Source organism: Python bivittatus, unplaced genomic scaffold (genome assembly GCF_059951505.1).
Source record: "Python bivittatus isolate LINGU-HERP-01145 unplaced genomic scaffold, Pbiv_v1 ctg000080_np1212, whole genome shotgun sequence".
In the NCBI taxonomy this organism is placed as follows: domain Eukaryota; kingdom Metazoa; phylum Chordata; class Lepidosauria; order Squamata; family Pythonidae; genus Python; species Python bivittatus.
In genome coordinates, this window is record NW_028277035.1 from 88087405 (window position 1) to 88107910 (window position 20506).

A 20506-nucleotide genomic window follows, 5' to 3' on the forward strand; every position below is an offset into this window, starting at 1 on the left:
AGCTGGATTACATAATAATGCTAATAATAATGTATGGCTTTGCATAAATTGAGGACAGCAAAATAGGAAGCAGGGGTTGGGGAGACAGGGTTGTTTGCTTTTGGAAAGGGCTGGGGAAATATCAGCAGTGATTGTTGTGGACCTGGGATTTCCATGACAGAATACCCCCTTGTTGCTGTAGGGGACTTTTGGTCCTCCGTCATAAATTTGAAGGTAGAATCAAGGAACTGGAAGGGGCCACTTGGGCCATCGAGTCCAATCCTCTGCTCAGTGCAACCCAAACTCTAAAGCATCCTCAACAAATGGTTGTCCATGGCTTCTTTGACTAGCCAGCCCTATCAAATGCTAGAAAAAGAATTATAGTAAGAGCCAAACAATTGGAATGTGTGTTCCTGTAACTTAAATCCGTTATCCCATATCCTGCACACTGGAACAACAGAGAAAAGGATCTTGACCTTGTTTGACGTAAATATACATTTGATGTTACTAGGAAGACCAATGCCATGTTGGATGACAGGAGTGACTCCTAGTACAAGTGGAAGGTACCAAATGGGTGTAGAGGCCTCTGAAGAGGCAATGCTATATTCCCTCCCCTTTGTTGGATTCTACTTAAAGCATTACCACTGCAATAAATTGCTGCATGAGATCAATTACACAGACTGTCTGAAAAGGACCGGCTTTTATTTTATTGTGGAAAATAAGTTTTTGCTTCTTTAAGCTTTTCTCACCAATTAGGTCTGAACATAAAATCAGCATCTCTTCATCAAACACCTGGATTCAAACATTCAGATGTACAGACAGTTGGAATTTCAGCAGAGATATTTTCATGAACAGAAGGCAGCTCAGGACAGAAAGGGGGAAAAACTGTAGCTGCTGGTGGAGTTTCCTTTCTGCTGCTCCGCTGAGCATCTTCCAGTTGTTTCACCAAAATCACTAACTGCAATGGAAAGTGTGATCATTTCACTGCGACCTAGGACAAACACTAACACAGACAGTAGGCCAAAGAAAAGAGTTTGGGCCACAGATGGTATGGATTAAGTTACATAGAACTGAGGAGTCAGAAAGAAAATGATTTAGTAGCTCTGCCCTCTTATTCTATTTCCATTTCCCTGATTGATTGATTGATTGATTGATTGATTGGATTGATTGATTGACTGACTGAGCACCAGAGGACAAAGAGGAAAGAAGGAGGGAGCCAGAAAGAGAGTCCATTTTCCCTCCCCTTCTTCCAGAACTTCAGCAGCTGCCTTCTACTGATAGGAAACGGTCGTGGACTTGCAAACTGAGACATCAAGCTGAGTCACAGAACACAAAAACAAAAGTAAGAACAGTTCTGTTACTGTTTCTAGTTTTGAAATGGCAATTCCTCACCCTGGATCCAGCAAATCCTAAAAGTAGGGATTAAAACAACCTGCCAAAGCATCCATTGCCACCATCTTTCACCCCCTGCCCCTCATCCAGATAAGATGGGTTACATTTCTGAAGGGTACCACATTGTAGACAGATGACTCAAGTGATAATTTTCACATGTATATTCTGGAAGTTGTTAAACGCAAGTAGCATCATGCCAAAAGATCTTTGCTCTCCACGGAGACATCCCCACTCATGTTCTATATACATTTCTGCCCTATTTTACTTTCTTTTCAAATGGAAGCCCAACCTAGAAAATTGGCAAATAGTAGTCTCTCTCAAAGAATTAAAGTTAAATCAACTTATGAACATTTCCAAATTATCAAAATTTGAGATGCAGATCACAACAGGACATTTTTTCTTTCTTTAGAGAGCCTCATCCTCTGCAGCATTAGTTTCTTTTTTCAAAAGAAAATCTCAGGACATAAGCAGATGCATCAAACCATTCACAGCAGCCTCCCATCTCCTACCCTCCCACTTGCCCCAGCTAGAAGAGCAGATATATGGAGGGAAAACCTCCCATACCTATTTCATTTAACCACTTCCTTACTGAAGTGGAATGCCAAAACACAGTCTTTCTTCCTCCATTCATCATAGAGGTGGTCTGATGTATTTTTAAAAAAGAGAGAAAAAGTAATAAGCATTCAAATAAAGCAATACCCTTTGGTGTGGTCTAAAATTTGGCCAAAGGAGGTCTGAAGTCACTTCCTCATGCCTGCCTCATAAAGTGGCAGCTGGAGCAGTAAAATGGCAACTCCCAAAGGCAAGAATGGGGAAAATGGACACTGCCCCACCGAATAAGGCTAGACTCCTTTGTTGGAGAAGTCCTTTCATGAGATGCTCCAATGCCTCAAGAAGTCTCCTCCCTCCACTCTTAGTGCCCACACTGTTCCCAAGTATGTAGCAGTGACCAATTCCAATATGGCCATTCAGAAAAACCAGTAATTAAAAACTGCAGCAGAGTCACAAGCACACTCTGCCACAGATCAGGATGGAGTTCCTACACCAGGGAAATTAAGGCAGCCTTGGGCAAGTTCTCCTCATAAACCTGGGAAGAGAACATGGCACTGACATCAAGCCATCAGTCAGCTTCCCTTAAATATACAGGCAACAGATATATGTGAAGCCTCTGTTATTTCAGATTACAAGTGGAGACTGAAATGTTTGCAAGTTCCCTCATGTGTCACAAAGAGCTAGCCTTGGGCCTTCCCCCCAATGCCCAAGAGGAATTTTATAGAAGGGCATCTTCAAACTTAAAGGCTCACCTGCATCCCTTTATTTTCTGTTGTAGCTTACAGAAAGAACCATTTGACGGGAAGTTCCTTTGGCAGGCACCAACTAGAAGGTTGCAAAGCCAGAACTTCATGTATCTCATTACCAGGTGAGAGGATGAGAAGAAAATGCCCACCTCCATCCAAAACTTCATTTAAGCTAAAATTAACAGGCCCCAGCATGGAGCTGTACAAAGGTAGCATGTGTTCATGCTCTCCAACTACCCTTAGTGCCCAAGTAAAAGCAATAAAAGAGGCTCTGACCTCCCTTTCCATCTCATCTGAGTGACAATCATATTAAGTTTGTCATTGTGCACATTGTATCTCCATTGTCCCATTCAATAGGGTTAAAGAATTAGGATATCTAAGAGATCAACATAAAAATGGCCAATATGGTCAATAAAGATGGTCCTTTTGAGGGTTCAATCGTCATTCAAAAGAGCTTCCTGCTTTCAAAACCCTACATATGCCCAGGTGAGAAGTGAAGCAGCAGCCAAGAGATGAGAAAAACCTTTATTTTCTCTCTATAGCTTATCTGTGACCTATCAAGTTGAATGCAGTGTACCAGTTTTGAATGGTAGTTTACTGGGAACTTAACAAGTCTCCCAATTTTGCTTGGCTAGAATTAAAGATATGTATTAAGTCTGTGGCCAATCACACTACATGATTAATGAGTTACATCTGCCTTGTAAGATCACAAGCTGCTCTGGCCTGCTATATCTCAATGAAACTGGAAAAACTTCAGTGGGTCATTGCTTTGGTTTAGCATTCACTTTGACCTCAAAATGCACCAATTTGGACAAGCCACCAAGGATCTAATGAGTGGACAGGCTGCAATGTCAAGGAGGAAGATAGGCACTGGGGAGAGGAGAGAGAGCCCAGAATGCTCCTTCTCATCCACAATGTTGGGGCTTCAGAATACCCCCATAACCTATCCCTCCTGTCATTACCCCCTCCCCCAAATTAAGTGCACAAAACAATCCTCATTCCTGGAATGCACCTGAATGCCACACAGGAGAAGAAAATATAGAGTTTTGCCCTCCCACCCCTACCCAGCACCCTTTTCCCGATGGGGTCCAACATGCTCAAAGATCATCAGCTGCTAACTCCAGCTGGGGTCATAGCCTGTCCAGTCACGGGGAGGAGCCAGGTAAACACGGCGGCCTCGGTAAAGAAAGCTGACAATGCCCTGATAGCCAGCACGGGGCACTCCTGATTTGAGGTCATCCATAACACCCAAGGCTTTTGCAAAGGCCTTGAAAGAGTCGCGAGTGGTATACTGCACTCGCACAGTACCTAACTCCCGGTGTTGGTTCCCCTGTAGTTCTTCTACACGCAGCTCAGGGGCACCATAGACCCGGGCCAAGAATGAGTGTTCATACTCATTCTTCTTGAGGTAAGAAAGGTCCATCTGGGTGAAAGGCACAAAACGGTCATTGAGCTTGATGAACTTCAGATATTGGTCAAAGAACTGACCGTGGCTCACGCCTTTACGGCCAAAAGTCATTGTGCGTGACACTTCAGGCCTGATGCATGAACGGCCCTGCCGCTGTTCAGGCTGTCGCATCCAGTCATCCCAGAAAGCCTTGGGCCACTTGGGTTCCAGCTCATCCCACAAGTCAGAGAGCAGAAGCCAGCCCAGACCAGGGAAAAAGTCAGTACGATAGAGAAGTTCGGGATGGGCAGCATCTACCATCTGTTCCTTGCCATTATCATTCCAGGCAGAGATACACCAAAGGGTTGGGTCGGCTAGCAGAAGTGGAAAAGCTGCTTGAAAGTATTCAAAGAAATCTGGAGCGACTTCCAAGTCATCTTCTACTACAATAGCTGCTTGGTATTTGAAGGTCCGGAAAACCTGACTCAAGGCCCAGCGATAGTGTCGAGCAATTTTGTAGTATCCCTGAAACTTGCGATGGTCAGTGGGCACAGGGATATCACTTAGGTTGGGCTGCTTGATGTGCATGATAGAATCTCCATAGGAGGCAATGACTCTAGCTGTTTCCTCATGTCCACAGTCCTGGCTTACAATGATGGGGAATCGTTCCTTTGAGGGACGGTAATGCAATAGTTTATCTAGACAACGGCGGACTGTGCTGCGGTCACAGGCAATCACTACCACAGGCAAAACAGCATCAGGAGATATTTGACTGTGATGGGGTAAGAGCACAGCTGTGGAAGGCTGGGCTGACACTGGAGTTGACAGGTGGAGGTTTTTGGTCTTCCATTTGCTCCAAAGGGAACTGTAACGGTAGATCTGATGTAAAAGGTCCTTTTGGCGCTCTAATTCGACCTCAGCATCCTGGGCCAGTCGGATCACCTCTTCAGTTAAGTGGCTATGGTCTGATAAAGACTGTGGCCGAGTCCACAGGAAGAAGAGGATCAGGGCGTTCCAGGCCACAAAAAGCACCACGCCCCAGAGAATCAGGCTACTTTTCTTCAGCATCCTTCACAGGCACAGGCCACACGCTGTCCTCTTATGTCCTCCCCTCTGATAAGCTTCAAATCACCACCGTCAACCTGAAAAATGAGTGGTAAAACAGCATTACTGATTCATCTGTCTTTCCATTCCTTCACCACCCTATCTTTTAAAATGGAATTACACAACATTCTTTGTTTCTCATTATTTATTTTAAATACCAAATAAGATTAGATTTTGCTGAAGAGTCTTATTGGAAGAGGCATTTCTGCTTTGACTTAGATTAGCCACTCTCTAAATGGTTCCCAAAGGTCTCCTGACTTGGTTCTTAATCTAATCATTGGTTCCATATTAACCTGCAAGTCCCCTTCACTGTAGACCTGTACATAAACAGACACTACCATCGATTCCTAGATCAGAGGTATAAAAAAACAAACAAAATTACATCATATAAAGGCAAAACAAATTTGCCTAGATCAGGATGTACAACTTTTTCTTGGCTAAAGGCTACATTTGCCCTCTGAGTGATGTGGGTCAGTCCAGAACAAGAATACCATTTTATTTATTTCAATTTAATTAAAATTAAACTGGATTAATTAAGTATAGTTAATATTATTCTCCAATCATGTTTCTCTTCTGTTAACGAAGGTGAAGTCTTTGTCAACAGAGAACATACTTCATGCACTGTATTAAAAGCAAGCACATAAACAAGTTAACTAAGGTATAAGCCTGCATTCATTTTAAACACGTTTTGCATAAAAAGGAACAGGAAATCTTATCCAAGAAATGAAAAAATAGAAAAACAGGGACAACGTTTTTATCTCCCAGCATCACCAAGTTTAAGATGACTGTTCTTGAACAAAGAACATAGAATTAGACTGCAACATAAACAACTAAACCGAACAGTGACTCATGCCGTTATCATCTAGACCAGCAGTTCTCAAAGTGTGGTCTGGGGACTTCTGGAGATCCCCGAGCCCCTTTCAGGGGGTCCACAAAGTCAAATAAATATTCTAAAATTTCTCAGTTTTAATTTCTAATATAGTAAATATCGATACATAACCTACATAAACCAAAGTTCTTTGGGGTCCTCAATCATTTTTAAGAGTGTAATGGGATCCTAAGAACCACCGACCCAGACTACTACAATTTGTCTACATGGGGCTGCTCTTGAAGATAAAGGTGGTGTAAAATACAGCTGCCCACCTGCTGACAGATTAAACCTGTTATGGCAGCATCATTCCAATATTTTTAGGAACTGCACTGGCTCCTGCGTTGCTTCAGGTTCATTCAAAAAGCTGATTATTGCCTCTATAGCTCTTTATTACCTAATTCCAGGTTATATTCAAGACCCTCTACTCTAAATGTACAGATGCCTGGAGCTCTCTGGAGTCAGGTGGTTTCTAAATTTGAAAAATTAAAAAGTAAGTAAGTAGAATCTGCTTATGAAGTAGGAGCAGCCCAAGAGGACATGTAGATATCCCCTCCCCAGGATGTCAGGGGATAGGGATTTGAAAGTAGGCCTTTTCAGACACAGCCCTCTCACTCTGGAGTAGCTTGCAACCTGACACGAACTCTTTTGTAGAGTCTTTGGGAAATAAAGGGCCATTCGGGGCAACTTCCAGTTTCAACGCTTGTTTACTGCTGTGTGATGGCCTATATGTGTTTTTAGAATGTGATGATTTTATCATTCTTAGAATATTGCTTTATTTTTTATTGCATCATTGTTCTATTGTTTCATTGTTTTTATTGCACTGTAAGTCACCTAGAGTCTCCTTGAATGTTGGATAGAAATGGCATGCAAATGATAAAACCAAACATACAAAACTCATCAAGGTTTTATTTCTATCCTATAAAATTAGGCTTTAAAAGTATCAGAAAATATCTTAACTTGTTGCAACAGACTAACATGACCATTCCCCTGGAAATTGTATTTCAGAGTTTAGAATTCCTACATTAAAAATCCTTCCTTCCTTCCTTCCTTCCTTCCTTCCTTCCTTCCTTCCTTCCTTCCTTCCTTCCTTCCTTCCTTCCTTCCTTCCTTCCTTCCTTCCTTCCTTCCCCCCCCTCCATTAAGCTTAGAGGAAGAAAATGAAAGCAAATTTATCATTCCTTGTATTGGCAGGTAGGGAAATCGACTTCCTTATGTGCCAAGCCAAGCTCCAAACCTATGATAATAAAGAAGATGGATCTGAAGAGATTCTTCATTTCACAAGTGCAGAGTGAGATAAACACTTTGATCAAATACCTCTTTTCCCAACTCTGGTAGGCCTCCCAAATGGATAGGTGTGGAGAGGAAGATATCCTAACTCTAACTTCATTAGATTAAATGAACCTTTTTTTTTCCCTGGGTAATAATACTGATCTGTGTGTAAGTGGCGACAGGAAGAAATAGTACGCATAGGGATGAAGTCACACATCTCTTCTCCATGAAATCACCAGATTCCTTTACTCTTTTTCACCATGTTTTCCCTTCAACAAAACCTCAAAGATTTGACTTCAGAATAACAAAAGGACTTGAGTCATTATGTGCAATTTTGTTTCATGGCCATTTGCATAATTTATTTGGAAATACAATTCGATCCTTTGGGGGAACAAAATATGAACAGCTCTCCTTTCAGGGTCAAAAAAGAACTTGGCTTCTTAAGGAAACCACAACATTAGAGAAAGGTTGGGCTGCTGTCACAACCCAGCATGCAAAGTTATAACAAGAGTTTAAAAGATACAAACCAGAATGGGTCAAAAGGAGCTATAGTAACTGGGACAATTGTATATTTAAGGTACATTTCTTTCTGAAGCAATCAGGGTGCTGTGCAGCACCGCCATCAAGGAATAAAAGAGGAAATATTCAGGATGGCTTTGTAACACTAAGTTCATTTTATTTCATACTTTCATTTAACAGTAAAATTTCAACAGCTTTTACATTCAGAACATACACATTCATTTACACTGAACTCAAAGAATAATCAGGAGACAATGGATGATTAACTAGAACTCATACTTTGGCAAGCTATTTCTCTCAGTTATAAGGGAAAGGACTGAAGCATGCTCCTTGAGCCCACTGAAATTCTACCAAGGCTTTCTTTTTAATGTTGAAAACAATATTTTTAAGTCAAATGACATAGCTTTAATAGCCTAACCAGACAGGAATCTCAGCTCTGATGCAAATGAAATGATATACAGTGCGTGAGTGGCATTAATAAGCTGAGAAACACCATCACCTACCTGGACATAGAGTAATTCAATTAGAACTGAGGAGCTTTTTGGGGGGGGGGGGGAGGTATTGGATTCAACAGATGTTTTCAAAAAGTTTGATCATTGTTCTTCCTATGCTAGAGATGTAATAAATGTGAAGTAACAGTGCCTATCCTCTGCTAGTTCTTTTTTGTTAGATGTTATTACTATGGGGAATTGTGTTCTTGGAAAGAAGTTAAGGGTAAAGATATTAATGTATTTTTATATTATATTCCCAAAACATGGAACGTGTCTTTCTCACTCTTTAATACACATGCACACATACACACAAACATCATGCTTGGGCTGTTGCAAAAAAAGATGATTATGTATTCTTGGAAGAGCATGTACATACTAGACAACCATTAGGTTGGCGTAATGAATCTGTCAGCTCTCAGCTTTTGAATTGGTTCTTTATCAGTAGAGAGGTAACATCAGACAAGATGATTCCACGTTCTAGATTTAATCTATTGCTAAGAAAAAACCCTGAACAAACTGCTGGGGGTCTTTGGGGGTCTTTGTTGTTAACTGCCTAAGCCACTATTTTGATGAGCAGGATGGCAGGATAGCTAACATACTTTTATAAATAAAATGTGCTGAGCAGATGCATGGAAGGAATTTCCAGGGAATGTCAGCATGGAAACTGAAGCTTAGGACTGGAACCATTCTGATGTAAGTTTCAGTAAGAATTAGTCAATGTAAAATTGTTTGCCCAACATTTTAATTTCCTGTGACATCATTTATATCAAGTTTACAGCAGCAAGTGATAGCAAGTTTTATTTTATACCTGATAAGAACTCCCTTTTCATACTACAGGGAAGCCCAATCCACGTTCCTGTTATGGAGAAAATAAAATGCTGGCAATTTACATCTCAAAGCACAAGTCATCCATAAAGCTGCAGACTGAAGAAGTGAAACTGCAAGCAGAGAATACATGATACGCCATGACTCCACGCCATTTAATCCAATTTTTCACATTTCATGCTTTAGCTTAAAACGTCCTGGGGAAAAATCTGGTTCAAGCTGACCCTCAACTGGTGACTTTGGGTGAATCAAGCTCTCTCTGTGCCTAACATATACCACAGCAGGGTTATTTCAGGGAAAACTGACAGGAATGCAAATAATCACTTGACCCTATAGATTCTGTTGGTCTTTTTGAAAGAAATCCCTGATCATCCTAACTCTGCTTAGCAGTAGTCTTCTTAATTCCCCTTCAACAAAAGTTCCAGACATAGAGAGTCTCCCAAAAGTCTTAGTGCAGTTTTAAGCTTTTAAAACTTTTGGGAGACTCTGTATAATTAACGCTGCAGGTTTGCATGCGCTTCGTCACCAGATCTCACTCCACTTTGTACATAAATGAAAAGAATATATCCCTACTTGATACAGACAATATCTGTAGAAGGTAGCTATTATCTAGTGCTGTCTGTGGAATCTGAAACACGTCTGTTGAATGGAAAGAGAACAGCCTCACAGCAATGCCATATTTGGTTTACTCCATTTGGAACTGACATGTAACCATATCTAAGGCATAACAAAAAAATTTTTTCAAAATGAACAGCAGTGTGAACTGCACTGCAGTCTTCTACAATCTAATTTTCTCCAGATGAATCAGATTACAATTTCCAAGTTCTCAGCCAGCACAACCATCCTGACCAGGAACGGAGAGGGAGAGAGGATGCCTTGAGTCATTGTTGACTCCTGGCGACTGCCTGGACTAGTCCCTGCAGTTTTCTTGGCAAGATTCAGAAGTGGTTTGCCCTTGCCTCCTTCTTCCTAGGGCTGAGACAGAGGGACTGGCCCAAGGTCACCCAGCTGGCTTCGTGCCTGAGGCGGGACTAGAACTCCCGGTCTCTAGCCCAGGGCCTTAACCACTACACCACACTGGCTCTCTGACAACTCTCTGATAACTGCAGCCCCATGCATTTGAATGGCGTCACATCAGAAAAGCTGTTACAGACCATGTTTTAACAGAGAGGAGTGGGGGGAGGAGAGAAACAGAATTGGGACTTCTCTGAAATTTGGGGACATTCCCAGAAGTTGCATTTAACCAGAAACAGCCCTAGTGTTTATAATATGAATGAGCAGTATAAGACTACCAAGTGACTAAGGCTTGCAAGAGTTCTATTGAAGGCTTATTGCTCATTTCAAAATCTTTTCTCAGGGATCATAATGCCCCTATTTCTGTTAATACACACTGAAATGCTTGAGGCATACCACAGGGAAGCATTTACCGCAGAGCAAAACATGTACAGTACAGTATTCTGAAACACAGACAGGACTTTGTAATAAAACCCTGCCTTTATGTAACGTACAGTGCATTCCTACGCATACATACCTACATCATTCCAACTGTAAAGATTTGCCTTGTCTGATTTCGGCATTTTTGAAGGGCAAAATTCTGTACTTTCAGGCTTTGCGTTACTGCCTGGATGTGGCCATCTGCAAGCAGCATATGTCTCCAAAATGTGGAGAAGCGGAAGTATGTTTCCTCACCCAAATGCTGGAGTTCTATGCAGTTCATCATCCATTAAGTATTACATAAAAATCAACACATTTGCAGCTGAACTCCTGACCAAAGGAGTCTTGAAAACAGAATGCAAAGAAGACATACTTCAAGAAGAAGGTGTGGGTGGGACTGGATTTTGGAGGCCATTCGAGGTGCTGTTGTTGTTGTTTTAATCTATGGTAACTACTTTTGGGCTTATGCTAATCTTCACCTCTTTCCCAAGTCAAAATGGAGGGAAACGCTGCTGACGGTTTTCAACAATCATGATTAAAAGAGGTTTAGGAGCCACAGGTTCCTTACCCCACCTTAAAGCAAAAGGCAACTCCTTGGTTATTTGTTATGGACACATAACTTGAAACTAAATTAATACTTACTCCAAGTATTATCACAGTGTTTCTCAACCTTGGCAACTTGAAGACGTGTGGACTTCAACTCCTGGAATTCCCCATCCAGCCATGCTGGCTGGGGAATTCTGGGGGTTGAAATCCACACGTCTTCAAGTTGCCAAGGTTGAGAAACACTGTATTACTGTATCTCACACCACTATTTATCAGTAATAGAGAAGAAATGCCACCTGTGTTCCCCTGCGGAACCTGTAGCCTCTCAAACGTGGCTGAACTACAATTCTGAGTTTCCTCACTAATGGTTACACTGGCTAAAGCTGGTGACCACATAGCTCAGCCACATCTGGAGGGTCATGGATTCTGCACAGGATGCAAGCAGCTTGCTCACCTGGCTCAAGAAACATTTTGGTTGCCATCTTCTACCCCCTTACCTAATTCCAATCAGTCCTTCTGAGAACCTTCAGCTCTGTACTTTACACGGTAAATTCACCAATGTTGACTGCACGTTCCAAATTGCACTGCACGTTTTCAGGGTGCAAAAGAGAAAGCACCGGGGAGACCCAGGTTCTAGTCCATCCTCAACATGCAAGCTCATGGCCAAATAGTGGCTGTACAATTTCAGGCTGTTTTGGAGTAAATTAATTAATTACTAAAACTGTTTTTAACGGATGCTAATGGGAAAGCTTGCCTTCCAGAGTCTTCTTTTCATTTCCACCCTTTTAAAAAAGAAATAACCAACAATATTATAGAACCAAAATTTGGCAATTTTGCCACTGATTTTCAGCAGTATGATTTTGAGGAACCCAACTGAAATGATTTGGGAGGCAGGAGGTGTGTATTGCATATGGCTTCATCTATAAGGATCCTCTGCAGACTTCTTAGCAAAGGGCTTTACTAGTTTATCTTTTACCAGTAGTCCTCGAGTTACAACCATTTGTTCAGCAACTGTTCGAAGTTACGACGATGCTGAAAAAAATGGACTTATGACTGGTCCCCAAATTTATGGCCATTGCCGCACCCCTGTGATTGCAATCTGGGTGTTTGGCAACCCATTCACACATATGACCAGTTGCCAAGCACCCCACGATCATGTGATCACCATTTGCAACCTTCCCTGCCAGCTTCCCACAAGCAAAGTCAATGGGGAAGCCAGCAGGGGAGGTCACAACTTGCTCAGTTAAATTTCCCCCACCCATCCTGGCCTTTCTTCACTCACATGCGCTGGGTCCTCCTTCCCCCTTCACTCGCTTGCACACACCAGTGCCTTCCTTTCCCCTCACTTGGCTCACATGCACGCACCAGTGCTCTCCATTCCCCTTTGCTTGCACACACCGTGTCCCTTTTGTACTGTGTTGGGGCTCTGGGGCTTTGCTGGAGGAAGACCTCACAGGAGGAAGGAGAAAGCCTCATGAACAAATGGCCAGCAGCTTCCAACATTCACTGCAGAGCACGCACCAGAAGCACCCCTGGAGAGTCCTTGAGCGAGGGAAGGAGGGCACTGGTGAGTGTGAGCAAAGGGGGAAGGAGGGCGCTGGTGCATATGAGTGAGCAAAGTAGGGAAGAAAGACGCGGTGCATGCAAGCGAGTGAAGGAGGAAGGAGGGCCAAGAAAAAGTGAGGATGCTCTCTCCACTTTTTAGTTTGCATTGTAGTTTTAACTTTTTAGCTTAATTTTAACCTTTGTAGTTTTTAACTTATATATATTTTATAGTTTTTATTATATGATTTTATAGTTTTTTATCTGTAATGCCTAGAGTCACTTGTATAGTGAGATGGGCAGCATATATAAATTTGAAAAAATCAATCAATCAATCAATCAATCAATCAATCAATCAATCAATCAATCCCCTGAGCCACAGTGTGGCAATCAGCTCCAGAGCCGTGCCATTCTGGGGCTGCTTGCTGCCTCACAAGGCAAGGTGCAGGGTGGCCAAAAGGACAGAGATAGGTGGGTGCGGGGAGTTGGAGGCAATCCCTTACCTTACTGAGGTTCGAGGCTAGGAGGGATCAAGCCCAGAAAGGCTTGGATTGGGGTGGGTCCTCAGCTAACATCTGGTGGAATTTGCTTAACAACGGCAATGGGGAGTGCCAGGACTGCCATCACTAAGTGATGCAGTCAGTGACATCTCACTTTATGACTGGATCACTTAGCAATGGATATTCCAGTCCCAACTGTGGTCGTAAGTCAAGGACTACCTGTAAAGCAATAGAATAGTTTCCTGGATTGTAATTTACTAACCTGCTGAAAAGGTCTAAGTCAGTGATTCTCAACCTTTTTGAAGCTGCCGCCCCCCCTAAGGAGTGGAAAATTTTTCAACGCCACCCTTTGGGGAGGGGGAGTTACTGAATTATAAAAGGCAAAAATTTTAAGTAATTTTTTTCAGTAGACTTACACACCAAATTTGTTCGATTTAACTCGATACTTTTGCCCTGGAAGGTAATTGCATTCCTTTTATTAAAATTAAAATGACTAATGCAAAAAAAATGAAGCGAACGAAAAACAACTCAAGAAACACGGGTCAAATCAAACATTCATATTGAAAGGACGCTCAACGCACGCACTGCGATTAATCGTGCGGGAAGACAGCTGACGCACGCACTGCGATTAATCGCACGGGAAAACAGCTGACGCATGCGCTGTGCTGGTTGGGATCGGAGAAGAATCGTAGTGTTGAGTTCTTCAAGGTCATCCTACCTAGAATACAAATTTGTCTCACCATTCTTAGAAGTGCGTGAAAGCAGCCGTCGTGTAAGTTCGTTTTATTGCTGGTACAAATGGTGTAAACCGGATAATCGATTTAATAAATTTTTTTGGGAGTTTTAAAATTAAGTTCGAATGCCAAAACATGCTCATCGCCCCTCTACCGCCTAAAACATGCCCATCGCCCCCCTACCGCCCAAAACAAGTTCACCGCCCCTCAGCATCCTCCCACCGGCCCCGTTGAGAACCAATGGTCTAAGTGGATCAGACTCTGTTTTTCCTCCTCTTAAATCAATTGAAATTTATCCAAGCAGCAGCAACTAACTGAGGCTATGGTATTTTTTTGAACTCCCAACAGGACTATTTTTCCTTTAATAAAAACAAAGTACAGTTCCTTTTCAGAACAGGAAATTGTGTTTTTCTATATGCCTTGCAAAATAAAGATTAGGATGTGCTGACAAACAGAATTTCAATATTACTATTGCCTTTCCAGAATGTTACACCAAACCAAAACCTTCAGAATTCAAAAGGCAATTACTTATTATGTTTTCATTAAACAAAAGTTTTGCCTATAGTAGAATCAGTGTGTTGGCCTACAAAGGATAAGATGGCTACAAAGATAGTCAATTTACAGAATGTGAGACAACTGAGCCTAGGAACAATCACAAATTTTTGCTTCAGTAAATCTCAGAGACAACAATTCCTTTTGGGCATTACTCTGAAACTGAGATTTACAAATCAAAATAATTCTTTTTCCCTCTCTAATACGCATACTACTACTTTCCAATTATGGCACAGCTCTGTTCACAACAGAAGATAGAACATTGTCTCATTGTTCCTAGTGCTTTGACTTTGAACTCCTACAATATGTTTCTACTGGCCATTTTAGCTGCAACTTATGAGAGTTGAAATCATCAACATCTGGAGGACACCAGGCTGATTACCTCTGTCTCACAACAAAGCAGCACATTGGTCGGTCCTCTAAAACACATTAAGTAAGATCCTGGAGATGTCAAAGAGCAAGCCTGGGACCTTTAATGTGTAAGCTACCTGGAAGCTTCAGTACTTTCTAACTGAAAGACTTAACTTGAACAAGACAGCTTTAAAACCAAGACAGGTTATTCACTAATCCAAGGCAGACTCAGATTACAACCATGAGATCTGGATTTTTCTTGACTTCTGCTTTTGCCATGTCAGTTTGTTAACTCTTTGATGGCAAAGACATAGGCAGTTTAGAAACCTACAAAATTTGCTTAACTTTACATTTTTACTCTACTTTCTGTCAATAATTACTGTTATTATCCCTATGCTTTATATGAACTTCAGCACCCCAAAAGTGGAAATGGGGAAAAGGTACAAACAAGGCAGCATGGCAAGGAAAAAACCTTCCAGGTTTAAAATTAAGAATCAACTACTTCAAAAGTATAGGAAACCTAACAATTTCAACACAGATTTCACAAGATATAGCACACAAATATATGAGCTGGCTTGGATAACAATGGTCTATAGCAGTGTTTTTCAAACTTGGCACCTTTAAGATGTGTGGACTTCTACTCCCAGAATTCCCCAGCCAGCATAGTGTTGATGTCTATAACACCTGGCCTACATTAGCCATAATGCTGCAAGATTTGAGCAGCTTGATATAAAAGATTGTTTGTAAAAGAAGAAAGTTCTGCTCTGGATGACATGCAATTAAGCTGCTCAGCCTCCCCCTGCCCCAAAATTGTCCACTGGCCAGTTTATTTCTTGATCAGTTCTTCATAAGACAAGGGTGTCCACACCAATGCAGATGACTTTGTTTTCTTCAAATTTTCAACTGAAATACTTGTGCGAGAGTTCATTGCAAGACAGACAATGGTTCCTCCACTATTCATTTTCAACCCCTACATCTAATGAAGAAATGATAAAATGGCTAAAGTGTCTTTTACGGCACTTTAGCTAACAGCTTCACATAGAAATAAATCTTATTACATTCAGTGGAGTCCACTGTCATAGATGCATATAAGTTTCCAAACTTCAAAGTATTAAATGTTTTATTAGCTCACCCATCCCACAAATCACACTATCATCATTATCAATTCTATATAAATAAGAGGCAGAAAGTTCTTTCCATATTTTGGGGAAAACTAAGGATGATAATTACAAATGTCTGGTTTATATTTTAGCGCAAAGCAAAATAATTTGAACTTCTCAAATGTGCATGAAGCAGAACCCTGTTATCCTTTGGTTTTACATTTCACATTTTCTATGAAGCTCTCTAATTAAAAAAATACATAAATAATGGTTTTCACGAAGATTTAAAAACAGATGTGAAAATGGTATAGAACGTGTGCCCAGAATGCAAAAATAATAGCAACAAAATTACATATGCTTTATCTATTCATCCCTAGTGAGTGCTTAAGAATCTCTAACAAAGCTAGGGTACTAATTTTATCATCTTTATTGCAACCTTTATTCAGCACACAGAATTCTGCCTTTTGCAGCTGAATAAACGTACCTAAATGCAGCATCCCATTAAAACCACCCCTACTAAAAGAAAAACATTCCAAATGCATGCCGAATGAATTCATAAGATTCAAATCTCAACTCAGCAAGGCGTAATATAATTCTCTCACATATACCCCTGTTGGAGTTCCAGCCTGAAGATCATCAGACTTTTTAAATCAAGTGATAAACAATATCCCAGTTCCAGCCAGTACAGCCAGACTAGATAGAGGGTACACGATCACAACAAAATCAAGTCATTTTTTCCTACAAGAACTGCAGAGCACAGCAATCTTGTAAGCCTCAGTGCCAAGCAACAGAGGACAACCACTGCCAAGAGAGTCTTAGACGCTCACTCTGACTTACTCAATAAATAGGGTTTTTTTTTTCCACAGAAGTTGACTTAGCACAATTTAAATAAAACACACTGAGATTTTTTTTTTCTAGAAAGAGGACAGTTCTGGGTATTAAAACATGAGTAAAATAAAGGAGCCAAACCTTCATGAATTCATGAGAAATGAAAGGCCAGACAAATCCATCTAGGAGAAGCGAGCAGCTCATGCTCTGAGTCTTACCGCTAGCCCAGAGTTTCTCAACCTCAGCAACTTTAAGAAGTTGGCTTAACTAAGCTGGCTGGGGAATTCTGGGAGCTGAAGACCACCCTTCTTAAAATTGCTGAGGTTGAGAAACACTGGGCCAGACTAATAGCTACTCTACAACATCAAAAGAATTTATCAAGCTGTCAGAGGAAAGTTTGTGGCAGCTAAACCAGTTCCGAAAACCCTGGCCTCGTTTAAAAAGGAAAGGAAGTCAACAGGTCCTGGGCTCTCCCTGTTTCATCTGGCTCCAGCTTGAAGCCTCAGGCTGGAAACTCTGGTCTCCAAAGAGAACCGAGAGCACACACAGGCCAATTTCTCTTTTGCTCCTTTGATTCATAACTTTTCTTTTAAAATACAGCATTTGTTTCTGTACCACATGCTTCCCTCAAAAAACATGAAGAATTCTGAATTATTATTGTATGTATTAAAATATGCATATACATACATATGCACTTCCACCTTGAGATAGCTGGATTTTAACCTCAGACATACTTCAAGCTGGATTTATTCTGAACATTGAGACAAACCACTATTACTGCTTTATTTATTCATTTATTTAATTTTAGGCACTGCCCAACTTCAGACTGACTCTGGGCAATCCACAATAAAAGAAGACAAAATAAGGAATACAATCTAGAGAAAAATAGAGAAAAAAAATAGAGAACAATATGATGAATCTGGCCAACAACATCAACCCATTCCATCATATCCAACAGGGGCCCCAACCACCTTAGCCCAAGATGTGAGAGAACAACCAGGTCTTTAAGGCTTTCTGGAACACCATAAGGGTGGGAGCTACACAGATCTTAGGAAGAACTTATTCCAGAGGGGAGACACACTTCCTGGGTCCCAATAGATGACACTGTTTCATCGAGGGGACCTGGAGCATGCCAACGCCGTTGGCTCGTACCAGCACGGCAGACACTATGGGAGACAGACATTCCCTCAGATAACCAGACCCTATCCCATGTAGATAGCTTTCATTACAGGTAGTCCTTGTTTAGTGACTGCCTCATTTAGTGACCTTTGCAGTTACAACAGTGTTGAAAAAGTCCAATCCTCGCATTTACAACCTTTGCAGGTCTCTAAAGCAAAGGAAAGCTGAAATAAAATCATAAGCACAGTTGCAGTTTTACTTAGCAACCGCTTTGCTCAATGACTGAGTTGTCAGTCCCAGTTCTGGTTGCTAAACGAGGAGCACCTGAATTGGTAACCAGTGCAGCTCATGAAGCAGGAGTGTTACATGGGCATACTGCAGCAAACTGCCTGCACTGTTGCATTCTGACCCAGCTGAAGTTTCCAAATGATCTTCAAGAGCTGTCCCATGTAGAGCACATTGCAACAGTCAAGCTGTGAGGTGAGTAGAGCACGAGTGACTGTCTGAAGGGCCTCCTGATTCAGGAAAGGGTGCAACTGACACACCAGAAGGAGTTGTGCAAAAGTCTTCCTTTTTCCCAGATCCAGTTGGCCCTTAAATCCCTAGCCGCTCCCTCTTGGTAGGATTGAGTCGGAGTCAGTTTCTCCCCATCCAGGCCTATACAGCCTCCAAGCACTGGGATAGAACCTTGACAGCCTCACTTAGTTGGGCTGGAATCAAAAGATATAACTGAATACCATATTTTTCCGTCAATAAGACGCCCCCATGTACAAGACGACCCCCACTTTTCCAACCCAAAATTAAGAAATCAATATTTTAAAGATAGTGCAGAACACATTTTTATTTAGTAATTAGTTAACATTTACCTGATACACTCGGTGGGAGGAGGTCCAAACCGCCTCTCTGCAGCTCTATTTCCATGCTCTTTTGCATAACTGATTACATTCAATCACAAGTGAAACTGCCGATAGCTTGTCTCTGCAAACAGATTTCCTCTAATTGGTTTGTTCAGCATCAGCTGACGTCAGTTACATAAGGCTCGTGATTGGAAGAAGTCTGTTTGCAGACTCAAGCTATTTCACTCGTGATTGGAGGCTAGCAATAGGAGGAAGCCCGTTTGCAGAGACAAAGTATGAGCAGTTTTGCCACCGCGCGGTTCTCTCCTTGGCTGACTTCCTTGAATAAGACGCCCTTCAATTTTTAGCGTAAGGATTTTAGAAAAAAGTATCGTCTTATAGTCGGAAAAATACAGTTAATATCAGCATACTGATGATACCAAAACCCAAACCTGGGGGCCTAGAGACTGAGCTCTCCCCACCAGCCAAAAATGATGGGAATCAGCTCTGAAGGAAGGAAGAGAACCACCGTAAAACAGCACCCCCAATTCCCAACCCCCGGACCAATCTAGAAGGATACTATGGTTGATGGTATTGAAAGCCATCAAAATATTAAGGACTATGAGAATGGATGCACCACTTCCATCTTGGCTGTCTCCATACTAAATCATGGCCTGAAGCCCAACTGAAACCTTTCTAGATGATCTGCTTCCTCCAGGGTCCTCTGCAATTACAGTCAAACCATATTTTCAATAACCTTCCTTTTTTAGGAAACATAGGATAATAGTTATCTAAAACCGTTGGGTGAGTAGGGGGTGCACTCCCATCTCCTTCAAGGCTCCCTCAAAGAGCCTACCACCACAGCATGGACCCAACTACAAGTCACCTCCCTGGCCACCTTAATGATCCAGGAGGGCCCTGGATCCAACAAACAACATTCTTGATAGTATAGCACCTTTGTACCAGGCAAGAAAAAAGGGCTCCTAACTATTTGTTGTTTCCAGTGTTCTAGGAAGAGGAATGACTATGAATATCCCAATTCTCTCCCATTATCAAAAAAACTAATATCAGTACCTCAACAAAAGGGTTCATGAAACATTACTTTAGATTGATATCACAGTTCTAAGCAATTAGGACTCCAACCCTTAAAATTAAAGAATGTGGGATGAAATTCAAGTAATCAAGAAACGCCAGGGTGATACAGTGGTCAAGGTGTTGGATTATCATTGAGGAGCCAGGCTCAACTCCACTCTCAGCCACATAAACTCATTGGGTAACTTTGGACTAATCAGTCACTCTCTATCAGCTCAACTTACCTCACAGGAATGCTGTTGCAGGGAAAAAATAAATAAAATGTTATGTACTCTGCCTTGGGCACAAGAAAGAAATATGGTATGAACATCTAACAAATAAATAATCAATCTGTTCTAACAACTCACCTTGTTTTCATTAGAATTAAACTCTATGAAAGTTAGGGAGCCATTTCTAAATTCTGAACTGTATTTGGGTCTTCTTATTGCATTTATGGAGGATCTGAACATATTTCCTCCATGTTTCTAGGAATCTTAATCTAATGACTAAATAATAAAATAAACAGCTTACTGAGAAAATTGTAAAGCACAAGGTTAATCAAACTCAAATTCTCTTAGTTATTTGTTGTTATTTAGATAACAACTTCCTTTATCCTTGGCTGGGATTATACAGTCCATATATAAACAGAAAGCTGAACATCAATAAGAAACTGAGGATAACATCCCTCAAATATGTTAACAACATTAACATCTTTGACAGGAATAAAATTGGCTAGGGGTGTTTCAGACATGTTTCAG

The 20506-nt window shown here is 41.4% G+C and overlaps 1 protein-coding gene across 8 annotated transcripts in view; it reads right to left on the reverse strand.

Moving 5' to 3' along the window:
* Positions 1-660: 660 nt before the first annotated feature.
* Positions 661-20506, reverse strand: part of MGAT1 (alpha-1,3-mannosyl-glycoprotein 2-beta-N-acetylglucosaminyltransferase) — a 40406-nt gene continuing 20560 nt past the window's right edge. For all 8 annotated transcript variants that reach the window (XM_007431304.3, XM_088134534.1, XM_025168603.2 and 5 more), the window contains one exon: positions 661-5198. In XM_007431304.3, the coding sequence (XP_007431366.1) occupies positions 3784-5124 (1341 nt within the window). In that variant the 5' untranslated portion in view covers positions 5125-5198 and the 3' untranslated portion in view covers positions 661-3783. The remainder of the gene's footprint in view (positions 5199-20506) is intronic.